General features: G+C 42.4%; 1 protein-coding gene across 1 annotated transcript; it reads left to right on the top strand.

Moving 5' to 3' along the window:
• Positions 1–4,791: 4,791 nt before the first annotated feature.
• Positions 4,792–11,287, top strand: DACT1 (dishevelled binding antagonist of beta catenin 1). Its single transcript, XM_073585630.1, has 4 exons — positions 4,792–5,309; positions 7,284–7,416; positions 7,637–7,792; positions 8,778–11,287. Exons 1-4 carry the CDS (start codon positions 5,052–5,054, stop codon positions 10,664–10,666), a joined length of 2,436 nt encoding a protein of 811 aa, XP_073441731.1. The 5' UTR covers positions 4,792–5,051; the 3' UTR covers positions 10,667–11,287.
• Positions 11,288–26,521: the final 15,234 nt, after the last annotated feature.

Genomic DNA, 26,521 nt, shown 5'->3' with positions numbered 1-26,521 from the left:
CGTGTCTTTGAGGCTGTTAGAGTGGGAAGACCCGCGGTCAGTCTAAGCATTGCATTCCATATACGGAGTATAAAATACTCCCACCTGAACACAGCCTTTCAATTACTTTTATATGAGATTTCTCAGTCTGTTCTTGCTGACACATTAGATGAAAGTTGTCCAAACCAGTCAATTTTGGTGGGATCAGCCAACCATCTGAAGTGTATGGGGTCTCCCGACTCTCCCCTGACAGATGATTTTGAGGGAGAGTACGATGAGGCAGTGGGAATTTCAACACCTGATCCTTTTGTTTCCCCATAGAAAAATCACAAACACTCTCGGCAAAGAGGAGTGCACGTGTGATCATACATCTCATGTGCATGGCCAGCTTAGACAGAGGTTAGATGCAGCGATTTATCCCTGGCTGGCATTTAACATCTTGCCCTAATTAGCAGTCTATCCAAGTGAAAAATACCTTTTAATCTAGAGGCATGAGCTGTAACGCTTTGCTTTCACACCTAAGGCACTCGTCAAATGAATTTCCCCCGCTTTATCAATTCACGTCACGTTCCGGATCTGAGACTATACAGTAGGACATTTACAATGCAAATGTGAGCTGCCATAGCATGTATATGAATAGGGGGCAATTTATTCCTCATCTTGATCAGCAGTTGTTGCTGGACGCCGCTGTGATATTACGGGGAGACATGACACTCGCATTATATATCACCGCGGCTTCCTCTGCCTTGTCTCAGCATGCCTGGGTGGTGGCCGGCCAGTGAAACACCAAGAGGTGCTAAACCATCCTCTACATAAAATATCGTGAAGACAGTTTCTATGGAAACAAAAGAAACAACCAAGAAAAATATGACAAAAAAAGGCAAACCAGCGGAGTCTTCCGAGTGTGAAGAAAGAGAGTGAGAAGTGATTCCCCGCGTTTATGTGGATTATAATTCCCAAGATCGGAAAACTTGAATGAACAAGCAAAGAATAAAAGCCGGGTTTAAAGGGAACCTGTCATGTCGAGAATGGTATCTGCTCTGCAGGTGGGATGTTATAGAGCAGGAGGAGACGATCAGATTGAGATATATTTTTATGGGAAAGGTTTCAGTAAAACTTGCCTTTTATTTACTGAAATTCCTGTTGTTCGTAGACCCAGCGCTGGGGTCCTGGGTTCGAATCCCACCAAGGACAACAACTGCAAGGAGTTTGTATGTTCTCCCCATGTTTGCGTGGGTTTCCTCCGGGCACTCCGGTTTCCTCCCACACTTCAAAGACATACTGATAGGGAATTTAGATTGTGAGCCCCATCGGGGACAGTGATGAAATGTGTGCAAACTGTAAAGCGCTGCGGAATATGTTAGCGCTATATAAAAATAAAGATTATTATTTATTATTATTAGAATAGGAGTCCAGTGGACAGTCCTACAAATGATTGTCAGCCTTCCCTGTATGACTGCATGCAGAGATAGCTGTCAATCACCAGTAAGACCGCCCAATGGACTAATAAGACTAGGACTGCCCACCAGACTAATAAGACTAGGACCGCCTACTGGACTAATAAGACTAAGACAGCCCACTGGACTAATAAGACTAGGACCGCACACTGGACTAATAAGACTTGGACTGCCCATTGGACTAATAAGACTAGGACCACCCACCAGACTAATAAGACTAGGACTGCCTACTGGACTAATAAGACTAAGACAGCCCACTGGACTAATAAGACTAGGACCGCACACTGGACTATTAAGACTTGGACTGCCCATTGGACTAATAAGAATAGGACTTCCCACTGGACTAATAAGACTAGGACTGCCCACCGGACTAATAAGACTAAGACCGCCCACTGGACTAATAAGACTAGGACCACACACTGGACTAATACGACTAGAACAGCCCACTGGACTAATAAGACTTGGACCGCTCATTGGACCACATATACAAACACCAGAGATTTTAATGAATAAAATACAAGTTATACTGAATACTTTCCCACAATCCTATATATCATTCTGCTCAGCTTCTTCTCTAAATCGTGCTGTCCACAGGTCAGACTGCATTTATGACATGACACTTTCCCTTTAAAGAAACTATCTTTGAAGCATACAAATTTGCTACTTTAAATAAATACAATCGATTCTATTATGTCTAAACACTGTTTTTCAGTGATTCATTTGTATGTCCATTCATACTGCACCAAGGCACAGCTGATGCACCATTTGAAAGGTAAACTTCCCCCTTCAGCAAGAAAATAGCCAAACAAACCACACATCCACGATTTGATCACAAAATGCAGTTTAAACATTTATTTTCATAAACCTGCAGTAAGGAGAAATGACCTGCAGGTGGCACCACAGTACTCCAAAGCACACTACCAACACATTAGTAAACATGCACTGGTTTTTCGCTGACTACTTCGCCCCACACACACAAATGATACACCATTTGAAAGGTAAACTTGCTCCCTTCAGCAAGAAAACAGCCAAACAAACCACACATTCACGATTTTCTCACTAAATACAGTTTAAACATTAATTTTCATAAACCTGCAGAAAGACACAATGACCTGCAGGTGGTACCTCAACCGGAAGACATTTTTTGGCCTCTACTTATCAAACCAATTTATTGTATTACCAATCTACATATATAAATACCTGTCTGTGTTCATCAGCTCATGAAATACATTTACATTTGACCAGCTTGCTTTTTCTGACATTGCCTGTGCCCGCGATGACCAATGTGCGAAAATTTCGCACGGGCCAAGCTAGTATATCATTAAACACATTTCACCATATTGCTTGCATAAAAATATGTAAAAAAAAAGGCATATTGTGCCAATTATAGTTTGGGTAACATTTTTATTAGGGCACAGTCAAGACAGCCCTATAATCAGAGCGTGATCAGATCGCAATGCACGAACTGGCTGGGGGGGCTCTCTGAGTATGACAGATTGATATATTTCTATGCAGCTGTTACACTCGGGTCCGGAGAGCCGCTGACCAGTCCATGCACTGTGGTCCAATCTTGTTCTTTTTGTATAACCGTCAGGCTGTGCCCCTAAAACAATCATCCTCCCTACACATATAGGTTTCCTACATATTACCAATGTATTGGTGTCCACCTTTTAATACCGCTGTTCCTAACTATTGGCGCCATTTTTTCTGTGTCCAAAATGGCTGCTATTAGGATAATACTGTGAGACGTCTGACGTAATGTCCAACCCTCCACTGCCATGGGATAGACTAGTGGCAATGATGTCACCACTGTGTCCATTATCCGAATATCTCAAATGCGGAGAGCAAAAAAAAAAAAGTTTCTCCACCTTCTCTGTTATGTCAGTGCTTGAAAATCAGACGTCATCCAATTGTGGACCAATTTTTTTTCGCGGACCCATAGACTTGAATGGGAGAGTGGCATCCAATTTTAGGAGGCAAATTGTGCATGCCATTGGTCCGAGGAAAAATGTTAGGACATGTGCACAGCCCCATAGAATAACATGGGTACGAGTGCTATCTGTCAATACCACGGAAAGCTAATATTCAATTCGGTCTTGTGCACGAGCCCAAAAAGGGAGCATTGCAAGCCACAGAGCATGGCAAGCTACAAAGCATGGCAAGCTACAGAGCATGGCAATCAGCATAGTTCATGGGCTTATTAAATTGATTTGTGCACTATAGCAAATTTACCTTGTCATGGGGAGGGAAACAGAAATGCCATGGGGTATTTTTTATAGGTTTTGTGTCAAAGGAAATATATTTTGCATATGTCATAAACATTAAAATCATTTTTGCACACACCTGAAAAAAAAATTGTGCACCTCTGCTCCATTCCTCTACAGAGCCGCATTTTCAGAATTCCCAGTTATTGGACCCATAGCGATCAGTGAGTTATCCCCTACTCTTTGGATAGGGGATAACTTCCTATTTTAGCAAACCGCTTTGAAAAAATGTGGTTTAAAGGTGGGACAGATTATGTTTTTATTTTTTTCAACCATTAAAGGGAATCTGTCACCCCTTTTTTGAGATATCATATAATGATATCATTCAGTTGTGTGTCACATAAGGATTCTCTTAGTACTTTTGCTTCCCTCTGACCCCGCACCTTTCATGCATAAATACCTTTTTTATATCGGTTCAGATGTATGTAAACTGCCGCTGTCCGGTCCGCTGGGCGGGGCTTATTCAACTGCTCCCCCCCTCCCTGTCTTGCTCTACGCATTTCTTCTTGTGTAGAGCAAGACCGGGAGATTCCCTTTAAGGCTAGGGCTCCATAATGGCATTGCAGCACAAGTAAACGGGGTAGCATTGCGACCCCCTGAGGGTACTGCGACGGCAACAATCAAATCACAAAAAATCCAATCGGGTATGACTTTTTTTTGCGACTTGCTTATTTCGGTCATCCATTCCCTTATGTTACCCCTATTGGCGATCTCTAGCCAAAGTCGCCGTGTAGCCCCAGCCTAAAAGACCAACATTGCTAGAAAGTGAATTCTGTTTGTTCCAAAGGGGATTAAGTAAACGCTGAGACAAAAATCACTAAAATAAATTATTTAAAAAAAAAAAAAATTAAACTGGTTATTAAGGGGTTAAACAAGAAGCAAACAAACAAATGAGGTTACAGAATGACTATACATAGAAAATCGGACCCCAGTGGTGATTGGGATACCCTCTTGCTTTCTGTAGCAATGAATGGAGTTGTCACCTTAGGTGGGGGGCATGTTTGCAGGGGGGTGGACTCTGGTGACGTCACAGCTCTGCTTCCTTAGTATTACTGTAGCAATGAATGGAGTTGTCACCTTAGGTGGGGGGCTTTTTTGGAGGGGCAGGACTCTGGTGACGTCACAGCTCTGCTTCCTTAGCCTGGCTGGGGCTGAGCGCTGCTCTGCAGAAGGACAGACGGAGCACAGAGGAGGTGGGAGCCCTGTAGGGCTGTCACAGGCAGCTCCTGGAGGAGACCACTCAGTGCTGCTCTGGAGCAGGAGGGGCAACATGCTGCAGACAAGACCTTGAAGCTGCAGATTGTCGCATCTGTGGATGGTGTCGCTGCTTCTCTGAGCTGGACTCCCCAGGATGAAGCCTCTTGTAGCCACCTCTGAGCTGCCCAAGGAGAGCTCCCCAAGGCGCAAGGCTGAGGCTGAGGCTGAGCGCCAGAGGACCCGGGAGCGCCTGGAGGCCACCCTGGCAGGACTGGGCGAGCTGGCATACCTGCGGCACCGGCAGGGCACCCTGGTGAAGGCTGCGCTGAGCCCTGCGACCAAAGGCGACAGTCCCAGGAGTCTGGAGGAGAGGTTCCTGGAGGAGAATATCCTGCTGCTAAAGAAGCAATTGGTAGGTCTGCTGCCACTATTGGGGGCGCACAATATTGGGCTACCTATGCAAGGAAACATAGGCGGGGGTCTTTCTGGAGGAGCCATACACTGTATTAGAATCTATGTTATAAGAAGGGGTTAATACAATGCTGGGGTCTTGCTCTAATTATATGCTATGTGACTGACTGCAGTAGGGCAGCCTGGGCAGGGGTCTGCATGTGTATTGGGAATGGGCTGTTTAGGGGATTTTCCATAGTGTTTTTTTTTCTCCAACACTGTAGTCTTTATTTGTCTGGGTGCTAGAAGTGGATCCATTAGAATTAGGAATATATATATCCTATTAGTGTTGAATTCACCTTTTAGCTTAAGTGGAGAGACAAAAAAAACCCTGCACCTAAAAGAAAGGAGCCACCGCCTTCTAGGAACACTCCTGTCTGGCAGCATGAAATACCCCAGGAATGTGTTTATCCAATAGCAGAAATCCACAAATGTATCCAATCCTTTTATTTTAAGTGGGTGTAAATATTGACATGCTGTTAGTCAGGTGGGGGTTGTATGGACTGGCGCATAGAATGTTAATAAGACCTCTGCATTTCAATAATAAGAGGCTGTATCTGATATCCGCATATTCCCTATGAGATGGAAACTGATTAGCTCGGTTGTATCCCTTTTTCTCCCCTGAAGATTAAAACCAGGTGATGAAGTAGGTGCCGATTGTTATATAGTAGTATGGCCAAATATGGGGCAAGGGAAGGCTCGTTGGGGTTTTAATGTAGTGCTAGATTAATTTTTGGGGTAGTGGTTGGTGACTTATGAAGTGCCAGGTATTCACGGCCAAACAGCGATGAACCCTCAAGCAAAGCTTCCCATTATAGTCTGCTTTCTCAATGACCCTCTGTCCCTACATGATCCTTTCAGTTGTTCCCCATGTAATCCTAAGGTTACCACCGACGCCCAGCAGTCCAGTACTGCAAGCTGCTAAAGCCAGGCACGCTGTAATATGACCATTTGAGGGATTTGTACCTCCTGGTAGCACCACAAAAGATCCTTTTTCTTAAGTCTTCTAGCACATGTTGTGTGATTTTTGTATGTTGAAGTATTGTCTTGGGGTAGCTGGTTTGAAATCTTTTCTTAATAATAAAAAAAAAAAAAAAAAAAAAAAAAAAAGCCCTTATTTAGGGGAAGGGGGCGAAGCTATGAACAGTGTAGCCACCAGAGGGCGCTCATGGGTGAGTTGGCCTTAGCTCTACTCTTTGCAATAAGGCTCCTGTGCCTGTTTGCCCTAGGCACTTCTATCAATGGGGTCCTGTGTCAGCTGAAAGGAGGGCAGACAAAAGACAATCAACTCCTTCAGTCTAGGACTGATTTATTTGTTGCTTGCAATAATCAATTTTTAGAGCCCTAAAAAACAAGCCGCTCTCTTTTGGGAGATTTTGCAACCATGTAGTCGGCACAAAGGAATCTGGGCATCGTGCACATAGAGGAGCTTGTATAGAGAATACTTATTCCCTGCAGTTCTAAGAAGCTGTGTGCCGCCATATGTTTCCCCTAGGAGTAATGTTTTATAGGGGAGAATTCATTCATAAGTCGGGGGAGCACTGACCCCCCTCCAAAAAACAAAATCATAAAAAAAATGGTTGTGCTATTTCTTTAGTCTTTTATCATTTCTTTATCACAGCACATTGCATATCTAGAATCAAGTGCGCAATGTTAAAACATAAACCCAACCTAATACTGGTTTAGTATAAATATTTGTGACTGTTCTTCATTAACTGGATCAAAATGCTCCCCAAAATTCTGTGCTTCTGTAGTTCACCACCACGTACAGTAATTTTGTACACTGAGGGCTATGATAAGGCGGACACTATTTGCCCCCCCCTTAGATGTGATATCTGGTTCTCCTCCAACTCCAGTTGTCAAACAGTTCTGTATGTCTTGATTCATAATTTTTTTTCACACCTATTTAAATATTTAATTTTGTCTATTTTCCCAGAATTGCCTGAGGAAGAGAGACGCTGGCTTATTAACTCAACTGCATGAGCTTGACAAACAGATAAATGACTTAAAAATCGATGTGGAAAAGACATCTGAAGAGCATTTGGAAACAGATAGCCGCCCCAGTTCAGGTAATTTAAAAGCTAATTTTCAGGCCTCTGAAATAATCAAAAGCCAAAAAACCTAGGTTTCTGATATCCTTTTTTTAATTTGCGTGTAAGGTTGAAATCTTTAGACATGCTACTGTACTGTAGGCCAATGGCTGACACCCAGACAACATTGCAGCTTCAACCATGAATATTTCTGTACCAATCTACTTGTACATTTTCAATGGATTTTTTTTTTTTTTAGGTTTTTATGAGTTAAGTGATGGGACATCGGGATCTCTCTCCAATTCCTCAAACTCTGTCTTTAGTGAATGTTTATCCAGCTGTCAGTCTAGCACCTGCTTTTGCAGCCCCCTCGAAGCATCATTAAACATCCCAGATGGTCAACCAAGATCACCAGGTAGGGTTTTTTTATCTGGTGTTTTCTCCTACTTCCCTTCCCCCATTGGTTGTGTTTAGAAGTTTTGGATAACTTTGAGGTGGTGGTTTTCTTTTGGACATACCTGCAGTTGTGTCCACTTTTTTTTTTTTTTTTTTTTTTTTGTCTTCATCTTCCAATGGTTTAAATAGGCACTCCCCCTCCCATTTCAAATGTGTATCCTCTTTACTGTGTACTTACAATTACTCATTTTGCCTTTCTACCCAGTTAATTCTTCTCTCTTCCATTAGGTCTATGACCTCGCTTGATTAAAAACTGACTAGCTGAATCATTCTAAGCTCTATGTAGAAACAGGAGTTCAATTTTCCCTGCACGAGTCAAAGTCCCTGACAGGAGAGGAGTAGAGCAGCTGGGTCAGGAGTTGAAGAGAGTGATGACACATGCAGGGAAGAGAGTTCCTGTTTCTACATGGAAAAGGAAAAAAGAACTATCTATGTGGAAAGGCAAAATTGGCAGTTTTAAGTATATAGTATATATTAAGATAATAAATATGACAGGAGGGCTTCTTTAAACTCAACTGTCCCATTCATGCAAGTGAATGGGACAAAGCTGTAATACCTTGCACCTCTGCTACGAAGTACAGCACAGAAAAGTGCAAACTGCTTTCAGTCGAAAGATTCGAGAGGCTGATCAGTGGGGTTGCTGAGACAGTCCCTTAGGCCGGGTCACACTTGCGACAAACTCGCACGAGTCTCTCATCTCGATATCCGGGACCGGAGTGTGCGGCTGCATGTATTTCTATGCAGCTGAGCGCTCCGGTCTGAGTGCCGGTGTTGAGTATTGAGACGCGAGACTCGTGCGAGTTTCTCGCAAGTGTGACCCCAGCCTTACTGATCTAGTATTGATGCCTTATCCGAAGTATGTTGTGACTTGATGTAAATTAGAATTCTTTGTATCCTTAATAAAATGAGATGTAATATTTATATTTTGTCACCATCTATTCCAGATGACTTCTTTGAATGGTTGGACTACAGAGAAGGCCAATGTGAAGGCACTGGCACAGTGCGTCGGTCTTTTTCGGCACCTCATTCTAATGCCCCTGAAGTTGTTGCTGATGTACATCCTAAGTATCAGTGTGATCTTGTCTCCAAAAATGGCAACGATATATACAGATATCCAAGCCCTCTTCATGCTGTGGCAGTTCAGAGTCCTATGTTTTTGTTATCAATGATGGGTACCGTAAAAGTGGAGGAAGAAGAGGGTGAAATGAGAGCCGACATGAATGACTGTTCAGTGCCGGAACTGGTTTCCCTAAAACATGAAGAATCGTTACAACAGCAGAGCAGCTTCTGTCCTGCTCCTCTTCCTTCCAGTAAAAAACTGGATGGTTACATTTTAGGTATTATTCAGAAAAAAGCTCATCCCATAAGGACTAACAAACCCAGAACGAGTGTAAATGTAGACCCGGGCAAAAGTATTTTACGACATGGGAGTATATGCGTCAAACAGACTGGCATCTCTCATAACTGCACCACTAACATGAAGAATCCCAAACAGCCATGTTTACATTCCTCTGGAATAACCTCTGTGGATAATAGCACTTACCCGCCTCTTAAACAGTGCGCTAAAGAATCTCAAAGTGAACAGCTGGAAAGTAAAAAGATGCCTTTGGTGCAAAGTTACCAGCCAAGTAATATTAATGAACTTCAAAGCCAAAACAATTTGCGAAACTCTGTAAAGTCAGTCTGTATAAACCTTGGAAGGGGCCCTTTGGTTGGAACATCAAATATTTCAAAGGAAATGCATGTAAATCCCAATCCTTCCAGCAATCCTTTCTCTGTTGTTTCCAATCCACTTTGTAATGGGTCCCTCATGGAACCACTCTCTATTGTCTCTCTTCCCCAGGAGATTAAAATTGTGCCACCACCAAAAAGGATTTCGCCCAAAAACACAATAAACTCTTACCATGGTTCACCTCATGACGAGAGACCTCCATTGGACTTCAAGAGTGAAGGATCCTCCTCTCAAAGCTTAGATGAAGGGTTGTTGGTCAATGCACACTATATTCCTGCGCAACAACAAGGTGTTAAACTACATAAAAGTACCAAAAATGTAAAGCTTGTTAAGAGCTCCACATTAAAACACAAGTCAAATGTACAGAATGTTATGGATCATGGCTCTCAGACGTTGAAGGAAAAAGGGAAGATTGTCACAAAGAAATGTAGATTTCCGGATGACTTGGAAGTGAACAAAAAAGTTAGGAAAGTTTCTCCAAGAGGTAGAAAAACTGTCCATTCACAAGTAGAGACTGGTATTGTAGTTAAAGGTCCAGGGGGAAGTAAGTCTGGCAATAGGCCTCATGGACATGCAAAAGATGTGGTTTTGGCTAAGCCTAGACATAAAAGAGGTGACTATCGGAGATGGAAGTCTTCAGCTGAGATATCGTATGAAGAAGCTTTACGGAGAGCAAGACGGCGAAACCAGAGAGAGATGCTTGGAGTTTATGGTCAAGTACCTCTTCCGTATGCCAGCCCCTATACTTGTATAGCAAGTGACTCAGAGTATTCGGCAGAATGTGAGTCTCTGTTTCATTCCACTGTTGTAGACACTAGTGAAGATGAACAGAGTAACTACACCACAAACTGTTTTGGGGACAGTGAGTCCAGTTTAAGTGAGGTGGAATTTGTTGGTGAGAGTACAACATCAAGTGATACGGATGAGAGCGGAGGACTTATTTGGTCTCAGTTTGTCCATACTCTTCCCATGCAGACGGCCACGGCTGCTGAGCTACAAACCACAGCAAAGGCCTTTGTCAAAATAAAAGCTTCACACAATCTTAAGAAGAAAATTCTTCGCTTTCGATCCGGGTCGCTAAAATTGATGACAACAGTTTGAAGCATCAAATGTTTCCTGGCTGTCCTTGACCCAGTTTTTCACTCTGTAAATAAATTTGTATCATTTTTGTGCAAATATTTAAAAAGTTTACAGTAACTTATGTTTACTTGTGGAAACTGTTGGTTTTTTATTTTATTTTGCTACTTCAGAAAACTCCTAAATTGGCTAGCTGTTCAATGTAGACAAAGACAACGCCTCCAGTACCCACTTTGGCAAAAGAAAGTCTTGTCCATCAACACGGTTGCTTAAGATCGTCTCTTCAGTTTGGAACCTTAGAACAGCTCAGGACGACGTATTAACATTCCGTTGGAAGAAATTAGCATCTTTCCAACTATATTGTTTCGTTTTTTTACTTAGGATTGTGGATCCACAGATGCATATAGAACTTGCCAGGGACATATCCCAGACCGTCTTTCAGTATAGTGGCTGAGTCCCTTCTTTTAACTATTTGCATGCATTATGCATGGAAACTAATGGTTCCCATATGCCTTTTTATTATGGGCTCTATGTATACTGTAATCCTATGTATTTTATATATTTTGTAAATTATATAACATTTTACATGGTAATAAACTGTCTGCTTTAATGCTGATTAAATTGGAAACAACAAGGCTCCTCTAATCTTGTCTTGAAGCCTTTTTTTTTTTTATTAAATCTGACCTCTGTCTCAAGGAAGACCAATATCCTGTCAGCTGTCTTCTTTTTTTAGTTCATTTAAATGCAAAATACAAAAAGGAAGCATGTAAGGTGGATCAGTCGTAAACAAGGCTGTCTCTCTTTCAGGAAATGGCTCATGTCTCCATGATGCCGCTAGTTTCTAGTGAAGTGAAGGGTGTCATTCTTATGATTATTAGCTTGGCCAATACAATGGAGGCTTTTTTCAAAGGTTGTGTGTGATGGGTCCACCATGAAGGTTGTGTGTAGTCCACCTTGATCTGCGTTGGAACTTTACTCTCTCCAAACTATGCACTCTTTTTGAATTTTAACTTCCAGTATATACAGGCCTTGCTTGTTTGGATGAGTGTGTGAAAACTCAACTTTTTTTTTTTTTTTTTTCCATAATTCTGTCTGCTCCTGCAGGTGATTCTGCGGCTTACGGTGATGTCATGTCCACAGAGCAGCAGATTTTTCTCAACTCTGCTGTGTTAACACGGTGTGGCAGCTGATATGCTGATTGACAGCTGGCTCCCCACTGCCTAACTGCAGGAAGGTGGCTGTCAGTATGACATCAGCAGTCACGCCCTGTTGGCAGACCAGCCCAGAAGAGGAAGAGCTGCTCTGTTGAGATAAAGCTGCTGAATCGCCAGTAAGAACAGTTGGTGACCATCCTGTGCCAGGTAGAATGGGCAGATGGTTAGCCCATTATAGAAAAAAAAAAAAAAGTCATGGATAATCTTTTAATGGGAGAGTGATCTGAAAATTAAATTGTAATGTGTCCTCTGGTTTGTTCATGTCCCTTGCAGAAACCCATTGACTTGCATTGGTCCATGTTCTGTCCGTATATGTCGTTCCACTTTGCATGTGAAAAGTGCACGAATGTTCTGCGAGCAAGCTGAGAATTACATCATTATTATGCCAAACTTTTGCAGCCTGTGTATTCGGTTTTAAGAGCTGTGTGTGTATATGTCTGTGTGTGTGTATGTATATGTATATATAATATAACATTTTTTAGTGGAGTTGGGGGGGAGTTTATGTACACATGCAAGAAAAAGACTTTAAGATAACTATCTCTAGGCAAATTTGTACAGTTTCTTAACAAAATCAATCTTGCCACCAAATGTTACCTTGCCACTTCCTAGGAAATCCTATACTCCAGCAGGAGATCTAGATTTCCTGTCAATTGTAGAAGAATTTGTTGCCTTTAGGCTATTCTCACATATAGTAGGTCATAAATTACCATGGACTCCCTCCACCCCCTAACACTTATTCTATGCAACATGGAAGAGGGGATCTGGACAATGGAATTGTATTAATACTCCAGAGTGTGTGTGTATATAAAATATATATATATAGTGTTTGGAAGTATGTACAATATATGTATACACACAATTATAGACCTTCAATCCCTGAGCAAACACTGTTTGCTTAGGATGTGGACTGAATTCAAAGGGTTTGTGTCTCTTGCTTTTACTGTGAAAGGGACAATGCTTGGTATTGTTTCCACTGCAAAAATAATGTACACAATTTTGTTTCCGTATGTTTGCCATCCAAGTAAACGGATGTTTTATTAACTTAGATATATTAATGCGTGTTGGTCATGTTCTTCTTGTACTGTAAAGATTCCCATACACATTAGTAATCGGTGAAGAGAAATATTGGTCCGCCCACCATACGTAGGAACGCTCGGTTCGGCCAAGCATTCCTGTGCTCTTAGAGCCACTGGCAGACCTTCTGTCCGTGGTTTATCTCCTGGTGAGCAAATGGATTGGCCATTGGAAATCTCTGTATCATTCTCTTCTGTTGTTATTTGACTCTGAAGGTCTTCATGCACCAAAGACTATAATATTGGTGAGATTGGAAGACTTTAAAAGTACTGTCAGCACAGAATGACTGTTTAAACTAAGTACTGGCACTTGGTGCATCCTTGGTATGGCCAAACACTTAGGTAGGAAGGTGCTCTTATTTTCCTCTACCTCTGATGCACGTTCTTTGGCAACTCTGGCTTTCTAGAGACAGATGGAATATAGGTAGGTGGGAAGGTGTTCTGAATGGTTTGGCCACGGAAAGGGTGAACCAACCATCAGTACTTGGGTTTCAACAGTAATTCTGTTCCGACATTTCCTTAACCAAAAGAGTCGGGTGGCCTTTAGGCTCTCCTTCCTAGTGTTGCGTCTTCATAGACGATGGCAACTTTTCTAAGGTCCTGTTCACACTGGACTTCTATAGTGCTAGGGGAGGGGGTGGGTTTCGCTAAAATATGGGGTTCAGATGATTCCCCAGTGGAGTCATGGGCCGCTATGACATGAACTCTGTTGGCTGTGTTTTTTTTTTTTCCTATCCTTTCAAACAGGCGTGAAATGTACAGAACACACAAGCCCACAGCTTTTGGATCTAATCCTAGCTTTATAAAAAAAAAAAAAATGTGGAAGTGTCTGGTTTTAATTTTTCCCTCTATTACTTCCAAGAGCCTTTTGGCAGAGAATAATTTGGAGGACACAATGACAGAAATGTAGCTAAACTGTCTGGCTGTAAGTAGAAATGGGAGGGCACGTTACTAAAATAACGTGCAAATCTGAGTTCTACGAGATGGAAGAATATTGATATATAAAAATGAGCTCAAGGCCTTAAATGTAACTTTATACAAAAATTTGGAGTAATTGGAATTAAAGTCTTTAAAAACTGCAATCACCGTTAGAAAGCTGAAAAATAAAAGCCAAGAAGTAGCACAGTGTTTTTATGGTATTTTGTCCTATTTCATGCTGCTTATTTGTTATACCCATGTACCAATTACGCTTGAGCTTTCACTGCTAAATGTAGTTCAAAAGCTTCCAAGAAAGAATAGAGATGCCTGAGTCAGTGTCTCCTCTCCAAGGTGAAACTTGTTGAGTTTTGTTGGGGGATGGTCTAAGTGAATACATTTCCTAAATCTGTCTCCCTTTGCATTTTGGAAACCCTGTCCTTGGACGCAATAGCATTTAAATGAATCTATGACCTACGCATGGCATGAAAAGATGAATGCTTATGTTGACAAAAGCTATTGCTTAGCCAAATGTGCTGAGGCTGTAGAATATATATAATTGTGAGCATGTAGAATATTTTTGTTGTTGCAAACTGGCCTATAAATTTTATCTAAAAATAACCAAAAATTAGGCTACAATTCATCAAAATATTTTCAGCAGAATTGCAGCGTAAATTGCTCTGAAAATTTTGTAACATTTTTGCACGGCTCAGAGCTGCACAAAAATTTTGCAGCTTTTGGTGTTTTATTGCCAGTTTTTCCCAGCTCTGCCAAAATGGGTGGTGCCGGGGAGTGACGTAACGTTAGTAAGCTTACTCTTGGCAGGGATTGGAATTAGATTTTTGGTGAAGCACACAGTCAAATGCCACTTAGGATTCTTCAAGAGTCTTGCACCTCTGACTCCAACTCTAAGAAGACCCTTCATCAGAACCGCCAAGAAAATCACCGCGTCTTGTTGATTCGGAGCCTCCTTGGCCATGTGTTCTCAGTCAGTTTACATATGCATTATTGCGTTCCATTCTAGAAAAAGAAAAGCTGAATAAGGATCAGTTAAAGAGGATGTCCACTACTTTAGCATTGATGACATCCTTAGGATAGGTCATCAATAACTGATCGGATGGGATCCGGCACCCCCTTGGATTGGCGGGGGGGGGGGGGTGCTTATTCACTTAAATATGAGATGGATGTGTACTTTTGTGCCTTGGCTGCTATCAGAATATGGAGCAGCTCCGTAAGTGAGCACTTTTGGCCTGTGGCCGCCATCGGTAACAACTGATCCGAGTGGGTGTTGGGTGTCTGAGCCCAACCGATCAGACATTTAGGGATAGGTCATGAATGCTAAAGTAGTGAACAACCTCTTTAAATAACTGATGCAAATGGAAGTACAAGGGCCCCTATTGGATAAAATGGGCTTTGTCTGGTTTTAGTTGGATCTGCATGCTACGTTTTTGTTCTAAACAAAACAAATGCATAAAACCAGACAGATACCACTATTGTCATTGGAACAGTTTGCATCTGTTTTGTAATGGATCTGTATTCCATACCATTTCTATTTTTCTCTTACTAGTATGAAACAATCACAAATCAGAAATTCAGGTGGAAACCTACTTATTTGCGTTGCCTGTGTGGACAGACTGTGTGTTCTCCTATAATATTGTGCTATGCATCTGCTCCCATGTGACTACCTTTGGTTATTTTCATAGTGCCCCTGTGTATGTGCCAAGAATTTATACTATGGAACCAACTAGAGAACAGACAGGAAGAAGAAGTCTATTTTTTTCTAGGAGCAATGCTTCTTCGTACCTCCTTAAATGTGAACATCTAATACAGCCTCAGTCTTGAGCTACAGGGGTATATTTCTTGAAAAGCCACATTGCTAATGCTAGAGCTTTTCACATGGGCAAATGAACTGCCTGTAACAAGGGCTGATCAATAATATAGGCGGTCATTTACTTCTATCTTGCCTGATGTAACAATCGTGAGGATATTTTACTAACGATTTGTTGTCTTTGCCGCATTTCCTGTTGATCCGAGTGAATGTAATGCTAACCACAATACTTTTTAGGTAATTTGAAAGATACAATTGACAATAATCAAGAGAAATAACATGGATTGATTCCTTATTGATCATATTTACATGGGGCGATTATCGGGAATGATCCATTGGTTCATCATTGTCGCATGTAAAAGGTCCACTCTTATCCATTTGCCATGCGCAAGAGAAACTTTAAAAATACTCACCAGATGGTACCTCTGCCCCTTGTGATTACATACATTATACCCCAATGTATTAGAAATGTGTTGGTGCTGGGACAATGAACAATATTTGCAGAAATGGCTAAAACATGGTTGGAAGGGCTATGCTGAGAGGATAAAGAGTCATCAAACAAAATAACAGGAAGGTTTTAATAGCCTACGCGTTTTGGTGCGGCACCGGGATCTTTTTTAAGAAAAAAAGACCATTTTTTAGTCTTTTTTTTTTTTTTGTCTTAAAAAAGGTGTTAGTCCAGTGCCAAAACATGGAGTAATGTTTTCAACTGAAGTTCCTTCAATCCAGCAGTGCAGTCCCTCCAACCATGTATCATCTATTTCTGCAATATACCTTGGACATCAACCTCTCCAAAGGGGGTTTTACACATAGCGATATCGCTAGCAATATCGCTATAACGTCACCGTTTTTTGTGACGTTATAGCGATATCGCTATTTGTGATACCTACCTCCGACCGGCTCCCCCGCTGTCTGTCGCTGATCTCGCGAGATCGGCCGGCTCCATTTCTCGTCGGGCGCTTCCTGCGGCGCCGACGAGTGACGTGTGGAGGCTGGCGGGAGGACATCAGGTTCACCGCGTCTGAAAGGTAAGTATCATCTGCTGTATCGCTGCTGTATCGCTGCTGCATCGCTGTGAGATCTGCCTGTGTGGCAGCTCACTAGCGACCATTTAGCGATGCACCAGCGATCCTGACCAGGTCGTATCGTTGTCGGGATTGCTGGTGCATCGCTAAATGTAAAAGGGTCTTAAGTCTCGGAGCAGCAGCTGAATTTTAAGGCCCTTTTACATTTAGCGATGCACCAGCGATCCAACCAGCGATACGACCCGGTCAGGATCGCTGGTGCATCGCTAAATGATCGCTAGTGAGCTTTCATACAGAAAGATCTCACAGCGATGCAGCAGCGACGCAGCGCACGATACTCACCTTTCACACACAGCGATCCTGCGTCCTCCCGCCCGCCTCCACGCGTCGCTGGACGTCACAGCAGGAAGTCTCAGCAGGAAGCGCCCGACGAGAAATGGAGCCGGACATTCTCGCGCGATCAGCGATGAGCAGCGGGGGAGCCGGTCGCTGGTAAGTATCACACATAGCGATATCGCTAGCAATATCGCTATAACGTCACAAAACCAGTGACGTTTTAGCGATATTGCTAGCGATATTGCTTAGTGTAAAACCCCCTTAATATCTTTACAGGAGTTGTGCCTTATCACAGCTCCAGGTGACCAACAACTACTGAGTTTCTGTTATCTCCCATTAGGGTATCACCCTATTTTTGTTCCACTCCAGCATATCTTCAGTGACCAATGTTTGGCAGAGTTGCCCTGCCTAGAATGAAAAAGGTTTTCCCATAACCAAAAGTTCATTTTATTCACTAGATCTTGGAATGAAAAAAAGGTCCACAATTAGATGTGATTCCAAAGAAATGTTCTTGTGCTGAGATAATAAAAATGTGCCCCTGTAATGGTCGTGTCTGACCATACAGGAACACTGTCTGATCATACCACAGCTCCTGGCCAGGGTAGGAAGCAAAAGAGTATACAGACATTACAGCATGGGATACTTCCAAAACTGCCCTACTTGTAACTTTGTATACCCCCGGGTTCTATCGGGACTAGGAAGAAGACCATCCTGTGGCGTTGTCTCACTGCTGCACTCCACTAACCCTCCTTCTATGTTAGACTGGCAGCAGGAACTGTCACCTCCTTATGGTATGGAGAACTACCAGCGGAGAACTCTGGAGAATATGAAAAATTCTGGCTAAAATGGCATTCTTGGATGGAATTTAGAGACTTATTCTCTTGCGATAAGATAAGGAACTGCTGCACCTCTCCTTTCCCTTCTCAGCCCCAATTCAATTTTTCTTTTTCTTACTTTTTAAACCTGCTGTATAATTTTCTGTTTTTTTCTTCTACCTTGTGACTTTTTAGTCTAGGATATTTTTGTTTCTTTAGCCTAGGGTCACAAAACAGTTTTTTTGTCTTATCCAAGAAGATAGGACTGATTATTTGACCAGAGTGTGATCAGAGTGGGATCGGATTTTCTTGGATGAGGAGGATAAAAAAAAAAATCTCCATCTACTCCATTTTGTCAGTCTGAGAAAATCAGACAGCACTCGGATGCCATCATAGTGTGATCCAATTTTCTAAAATCAGAGCATGGACCGCACTTTCAAAATCATACATTGATCGAATGCCCTATAAATGTTTGTTGTAAAAAATAACTCAAGAAAACAAGATTGAATATTATAGGTTCTTATCTTCAATACAGTATTGTTAACAAGTATGAAGCAGGTAGACGTGACCATTTTCTATAAAAGCTAATATAAGGAGCTGCCCTAGGAACCCACCAGATCGCTTACTTGGAATGTCCTCTGCAATATTCCCCCTACATAATAATATGCATGAACACAGCTCAGTCTATAACCCTGCTGTTTTACTGGGCGCTATGCTAGCCTATTGATTTTATGAGCACTGAAAGCCAGATGCTACAATAAACACCACTCAGTCTGTATGCAATGTCATAAAAGTCTTAGAAAAGAATCAACACTAAATGACTGTTCAAACTAAGCACCGGCGCACGGTGCACCCTTGGTGTGTCCAAGCAGATCAGTGCACCTTCCACATATTCCGTTTCTATCTACCTCTGCCTAACTGTAAAGCCAGAGCTGTCAATCAAGAAAAAGGGGATCAGCGATAGGTGAAAAACAAGTAGGTGGGAAGGTGCACTGAACTGTTTGGTCACACCAAGGGTGCACTGAGGGTCGGAGCTTGGTTTGACCAGTCGTTTTGTGCTGGTAGAATCCTTTTAATTTCATATACCAATTTTATTAACAAGAACATGCTACATATAATCTAATCCTAAATGATAAAAATTGCTGTTTGGTGTTTTGGAGAAGGCTGGTTGACAACTCCAGCAGAAGGTTAAAAAACCCCACAAAACATGATAATGCTGGTATTGCGCCAACATTTGTCATTACTAAACTTACTAGTGAACTAGAAACCAAGGCCAAGTTGTACATGGACGTGTTATGTTTTCAATTTCAGAGTGAGGCCTGTAATGGCCACCAAATTGGCTGTCATCAATCACCAGCTTGATTGGTGATATTGATGTTCTCAATACCATGGAAGGCAAGAAGAACAGACAAATTAACTTTGGAAGAAATCAATCCAGAAGTCTCTCGAAGCCAGAATCACCAAGCTATGACTTGCCTACTTTAGACACATCATCTGAAGAGAACAATCACTGGAGAAGAACATCATGGTTGTAAGAATAGAAGAAATAAGGTGGAGCAAGACCACCAACCCGATGGTTTGATACAATCAAGATTAGGTGGAGAAGACCCTGGTGGATCTATTTAGGCTTCCACAAGATCGATCTTCATACAGATCGTTCATCCATCAAGTCGCCATGGCTCGAGATCGAAGACTGTAAAATAAATGATAGTAAATAATCACAAATAAATTACTCAAGTACTCCTATTTACGTTTTTGCTTTCTTTTAGTTATTTGTCCTGATTTTTTTTGGTATTTTTCTTCTGCTGGAGTCAAACCTTTTTTTTTAAATATTTTTTTCTTTTTTTAATGTCTATAATTCTTGACTAACATGACCATGTAAACAAGTCCAAGCTATTATATATTGTACTCGTTGGTCCTTAGAAATGACCAAACCTTTTGCCCTTGCTGAACCCTCATGAATAATGTATGTGGACTGTGTGTCCTCAGGGATTACTATACAATGTTATACAATAGTACTATGGACATTTTCCTTTTTTTTCCTGGACCGTTTCCAGAGTGAAATGTATTAGATGGAAGTGTTGGGGGAGAGATGCTTTATATGTATTCATGTTTGGCTCCTGTACATGGAATCTGAAGTTTATTGGTACAATTTAGTATCCCTAATTGCAGTTCAATCGCATGTTTGACATAATCAATCTGCTGCCTCCTTTTGTCTCTTGACTGGTTTCCCTAGGAGAAAGAATCCCTTTGTCTAAGAAGTTACATAAAAGGCAGGTCACACATTAGGTACTTCCTAGCTGGCAGAACACGTCTGGAGCAGATCCAAGGTTTTATGTGTCTGGTGAAAATTTGGCCGATGCGTCTTGGTCATTTTTCTTGTAGAACACGTAAATGCTACTTAATAAAAGTTAATGAAATGTTAAAATAAAACACTTAACTATGAACCTTGGTATTTTTTTAAAACTTATTTTCAGATTTGCTTTCAATTTTTTTAAATAAATTCTTTAAATTACATTTCCAAAGTTGTCTTTCTCACTAGTTAGTAATACGATAAGATATTCTCCGTAGCACTTTACAATGACAATTTAAAACAAGATAAATAATTTATCAAATATATATTTTCCATTCGTTGCCACAATACCTATCCAACTGGGTAATATTTATGTATATTATTTTTTTACAAGCAATTTAAATTTTTTCATAGACCTTTTTATACTTTCAGTAATGGTCCCAGGGTTAGAACTGTTTCATTAGGCTGAATTTTAACGACCTTCAATAGAAGAAGACTGAAGGCCATGTTTGATGAAGTGCTCAACGTATGCGTGCCTAGGCTTAGTGACACCCCAGGGACCCCTTCTGTGCTGCTTCGGAGGTTATATCATTATAGGATTCCCTTCATCTTGTGGATTTTTGCTAACATATTGTTTTTCCTACTATGTATTTTCTGCCAGCAACCTTTTCACACAATTAGTGATACCTGACACACTGGTCTTCACCCTACACTTCCTTTTGTGTTCTATTCACTTGCTACATAAACTGACACTGTATACTAAACATTGCACAGGACACATGTCATCTCACTTCCACGGCCCCCATCTCAGTCAATGTTAAAGTGTGTATGTAAAATGTACAATGATTTTTCATCTGTCTTCCCTCAATATTATTTTACTGGCTAAATGAGCAATTAACCTTTTGTGTCATCCTACAATGTGCAAACATTAAAGAAGAAAAACAACTGAAATATTCAGCTTTGACTTTGCAAATGTTAAAGGGAATCTGTCACCTATTTTTTGGTATATAAGATGTGGCCACTGCCATCAGGAGCTTGTCTACAGCATTACAGAATCCTGTAGATAAGCCCCCGATGTAACCTGAAAGAGAAGAAAAACGAGTTATATTATACTCACCCAGGGGCGGTCCGGGTCCAGTTCGGGTCCGGAGGGTGTCGCGGTTCAGTCCAGCGCCTCCCAACTTCTAATGATGACGTCCTCTCCTTTGCTTCCCGTCGCGGCTCCGGCAGTGGGCAGAACAGAGTACTGCAGTGCGCAGGCGCCGGAAGAGGTCCAGCACCTGTGCACTGCAGTACTTTGCTCTGCCCTCAACAGGGCAGAGCAGTGGGCCTGTGCCGGAGCCGCGATGGGAAGCAAAGAAGAGGATGTCATCGATAGAAGATGGAAGGTGCCAGACCGGACCACGACACCGTCTGGACCCGGACCGCCCCTGGGTGAGTATAATATAACTCGTTTTTCTTTTCTTTCAGGTTACATCGGGGGCTTATCTACAGTATTCTGTAATGTTGTAGATAAGCCCCTGATAGCGGTGGCCGCATCTTATATACCAAAATATAGGTGACAGATTCCCTTTAATGATCGTGGGCCACATTTTTAACTTCCATATTACTACACCAAGTCTTGACCCAACCATGAGTCTAATTTCAATCTGCATGAGCAAAACAAAAGGGAAAGACATAGAAGCTGCTATAGGGCTTATAGGGGGATCTCCACTGAAATATCAGAGTGAATGTCTCTTATGTTTTAATATGGGAACCCATGGTTATCACTGCTGTGTGCATTATCCCTTCTCACTTGCGTAATGTGGGTTGCCAGCACTTGAGTAAAGGCAAGTATTGCATCATATAACCCAGAAAAATGGCCCTGAGTGCCATGTTCAAAACAAATAATGCTCTTTGAGTCCCCTTTTAGATAGGATTAGTGTCCCCTTAAAAAAGTAATGATACCTGTTATGCATGCAGGTGGTGTGCATGGTTCATCGACCCACTGTGCCACAGGACTGGACTTACCTAGGAGGAGCGTACAGTAGCTAAGCGGCAACCTGGTGTTCACTGGAGTTCTTGATGGTGGAGTCAGGCTTGAGTTGCACATACTCGCCTGTTGCCTCTCCCACGTGGATGGGGACATAATCATTGGCTTTACAATGCCCCTTGAGTGCCCCATTCCAAAAGTAATAATATGACCTTTGTATCACCAGCTAAAAAAAAATTAGAGTTTATACTCCCCTAATTCAAGCAACCAAGTGCTCTTCTCCCTTGTACATAGGGCTGACCAGCTTAGGCAGCGTAATACAGTAACATCGGTCTTGTTACACACCTGTCCCAGGTATCCTAGGCTCCACTTTCTTTCCCTGAGTATGTTGGCCTCTTTTGTACTTCACGTCGGGATTTGCAAGTTGCCCGGTATGGATCAATGACATCATCTACATATGCCTATTTAAGACCCATTAAAGCACACACCTATGTCTTGGGATTGAGACTCTAGACTTCTATGTTTGTGGGCTCTGCCTTCGGTGCGTACTGTGCTTTAACTTGTTTCCATGCTTACTGGGTTCCACTTGATTTTACCTGCTGCTCCTGAAATTGCTGAGTGCGCCAAGTCCTCACTTCCCATGTGCCTCCCTGCTTGTTGCATCAACACCCAGGGTCCATGTGTCAGCCTGAACTTGAGGTTTACAAGAGCCACCGCATCAGGTGAGCATAATAGGTCTACAGGGTGGAAAGTAGTGGAGTCAATGACTCTCTGCTTTTCGGCAGGATCCAACTGTTTTGGTTCTGTATTAATACTGATTTAGTTCGAAGTGGCACTCGACCGGAGATCTGGTGCACCAGAAAGAAGTCCAGGGCATGTGCACTACCCTGGATCTTTGACGATAGTGATGCCACTGCTTCTTTCTTTTTCTTTGCTTTTGAAATATTGATCCTTTTTTTATGTGTGCTATTTCTGTAATATTATATCATGGTGTGTATCATTGCTGTAATGTCACATCTCTGTGTGCATTATCCCATTAAAGTGGCAACCTATAACCTATTAGTCTATTTACAGCATATAACATATTATAAATTGCAATAAAAAAATGACTTATTGGACATGAGTATAGAAGATGCGTAACTGAAAGAAGATATCCAGGAAAAAAAATGTATGTCCTATCCTCAATATTGGAAGGTACGGCAATCTGACCATAAGATTTAGGGCCTGTCATTTGACCGGCTTCTGGGTAGCATAATGCTTAATAACCTCAGCCATTATTCAATAAAGCAAAAATTACACATTGCTAAAGGTTAAAAGGAACCTAATGGAATAAAACACAATGTTGCTACTAGGAACTCTATTATGTTAAATTAGCCTTGAGCAAAAAAAAAAACATGTGGATTAAAATTCAATTTACATTAACATACATGATGTGAACTATGTGTTACGCCTGTTAATTTGTTAAAAAGGGAAATATGTTTGCCAGCAGGCATCTGTAAGAATAGGTAACATAATGTACTATTATTTTTATTTTAACAAACTGTTATTTCCACCCCAATTTAAATCTCCTGGTCCCCAATGCAAAACCTGTAATGAAGCTCACACCCCATCATGTATGTTACTGTTCTCACACATGAACGGGTTATCTCCAACTGGGAAAGTTATCCTTTATGCATAAGGGACCGTCACACATAGCGACGCACCAGCGATCCCGACAACGATATGACCTTGTCAGGATCGCTGGTGTGTCGCTACATGATCGCTGGTGAGCTGCCAAACAGGCAGCTTCACCAGCGACAGGCGGGTAACAAGCGACGCACGTCGCTTAGTTACCCGCAGTGTACCTTAGTTACCAGCGCGCTGGTGCAGGGAGCTGGTAACCAAGGTACACATCGGGTTTCTAAGTGCCGCGTGGCACTTAGAAACCCAATATGTACCTTGGTTACCAGCTCCCTGCACCAGCGCGCTGGTGACTAAGGTACACATTGGGTTTCTAAGCGCTGCGTGCCGCTTAGAAACCCTCTGTTTACCTTAGTTATCAGCGCCAGCTCGCTGATCACTGGTCTCCCGCCTGTCACACGCAGCGATGCGTGCTGGCCAGCGGGAGACCGGCGATCAAAAAAGTGTCCTGGCCATTCCAGAACGATCAGCAATAACCGGCGGGGGGGCCGGTCGCTGTAAGTGTCACACACAGCGATATCGCTGGTGAGATCGCTGTTGCGTCACAAAACTTGTGACTCAGCAGCGATCTCGCTAGCGAAATCGCTGTGTGATGGGGCTTAAGATAGGCAATAAATTACTGATCAGTGGGGGTTTGATCACTGGAAACCCCAGTGATCCAGAGAATAAGGATTTAGAGCCCAGAAACTGAGCTTTGCAGCGCCCCTTCTGTGGCACCCAAGGAGTCCGGTAACCACAGTGGCAGTGCCTCCCTCACAGGGGGTGATGTCATGCCTGGAAGTAAGGAGGGGTTCCCTGACCAGGTAACAATAACATCCAACACTTTTCCTACTCCAAACCAGAAGGGGAGCTCTAAACCTGGTTTCAGGGGAGCTTTCCTTTAAGTTTTGGGCTGGAGGTGGAGTTAGTGGCAGTCTGTGAGAGTCTGCACAAGGTACAGGAGCTGTGAGGAGCTCGTCCCAAGAGCAGAGCAGCAACACAATCTGGCTTAGGGGATCCCAAATTGCTTCCAGGCTACCCGGATCTCCATTACCATCTGTAATCAGTGCCCTGGGACTGCACCACAAACCGTGAGTAAAAGTGTGAAGACTGCACCCTGCTGTGTTCTCAGAGTTATTTACTGCACCATCCCCTCTGCACTACAACCATCACTCTGCACTACAACCATCATCACCATCTTTAACATCATAAGTGCCCTGGGACTTAGCTCTACCTGTGGAGAGCTGTACCAACTCTGCTGCAGCACCATCAGCCCCAGCGGTTTCTTAAGCAGTGTCAGCTATCCCTTGCCGAATACCACAGGTGGCGTCACAAACTATATCCTATAAACTTTATTCCCCTTTTATCATCATTTTTCGTTGGACGCCCAGGGCCACGGACCAGGTCACTGCTGCCGTGACATATCCCCTTAGGAACCGGCCCAGTACCGAGTATCCCCACGGTCCTGGCGGGCGCTCCACTTCCAAATGGAGCACAACTGCACATGCTCGATTTTCCTCCATTCACTGTCTATGGACTGCCGGAAATACTTTGCTTAGCTTTCTTTGGCAGTTCCATAGACAATGGGAGTATGTGCATCTCCATGCAAGTTGGGGTGGAGCCCCATTCTAGGGATTGCTGGAGGTGTCAGCAGTCAGACACCCAGTGATCAACAAGCTGTCTCTCCTTCTACAGAAAATTTATGATTTGGGGAATAACCCTTTATAGGGACTTTGTCAGTAGGGAATGAAGGGAGGAGATAGATGGGAGAAGGGAGGAGATTGCGGGAAATTAAGCAGGTGGGAAGAAGTAGTTAAATGATTGGCCACACCATCATGCACCGAGTGGTAGGACTCAGTTTGAAGTTATTCTGTGTTGTGAGTCCCTTTAAGATATTGATGGGGAATCTTTTTTTCTGCCAAAGTCCTTTTGGATAGTTATACCATCCTTTGGAGGTTGCACAAATTGCGCACTGACTCTGCCCACAAATCCTGATGCTGGCACTGGTGTCAGGTCGTAATCTTTCATTGTATGCCCTTCAGTGTTCAGTAGTGAACACTGTGCGTATGCTCATATGCAAGAACAAAATAATGGTCCAGGGGTCATCAAAGTACAGCTACTGGCCCAAGCACTGCAGTCTGCGGGAAATTACCCGGGGGCGGATAAAAGATCATCCAGGGCTGGTTCCCCATCCTTGCTTCAAGGTATTCTATGCTTAAAAATTAAAACTTTGGTGAGAAATTCTGATCTTTCTGTGTTGTATTATCTTGTTATCAGCAAATTATGCTCTTGACTTTTTCCTCCATTGGAGCTGGTCTAGGAAATATCTAAGTTATGGAAGGCATTTTTAGCAGCTTGGAAGCTTTCATTTAGTCACAGGGTCACCCATGCTGTATGGAAAAGAAGCATTACATGGTAGCCATTAAAATGTTTGGTTTCTATATATAACACATAGATCTACTGGGTTCTTGAAAGAAAAAGAGACAATCTTTGTATCTGCTCTTCATTCTGGCTGATTGGTGGATATTAGATATAAGGAATTCTACTCTATTAACAATAATATTAAAGAGCATTTTTAAATAAGTTATTTAAACCTTCCAGCACCTAGAAATCTAACAAAAGGTATTGATCCTCCTTGGGAAGTCTGAGAAAAGGTTCATAAACCTATATTCTGGGCACCACATTTTAAACGAGACATTGAAAACCTGAAGCAAATTCAGAGAAGAGCGACCAGAATGGTGACCGGTCT

This window comes from Dendrobates tinctorius, unplaced genomic scaffold (genome assembly GCF_039654945.1).
Source record: "Dendrobates tinctorius isolate UK_male_01 unplaced genomic scaffold, ASM3965494v1 ptg000010l, whole genome shotgun sequence".
NCBI lineage: Eukaryota > Metazoa > Chordata > Amphibia > Anura > Dendrobatidae > Dendrobates > Dendrobates tinctorius.
The sequence above is the reverse complement of the archived record's forward strand: the minus strand, read 5'-3'. Positions and strand labels throughout refer to the sequence as shown.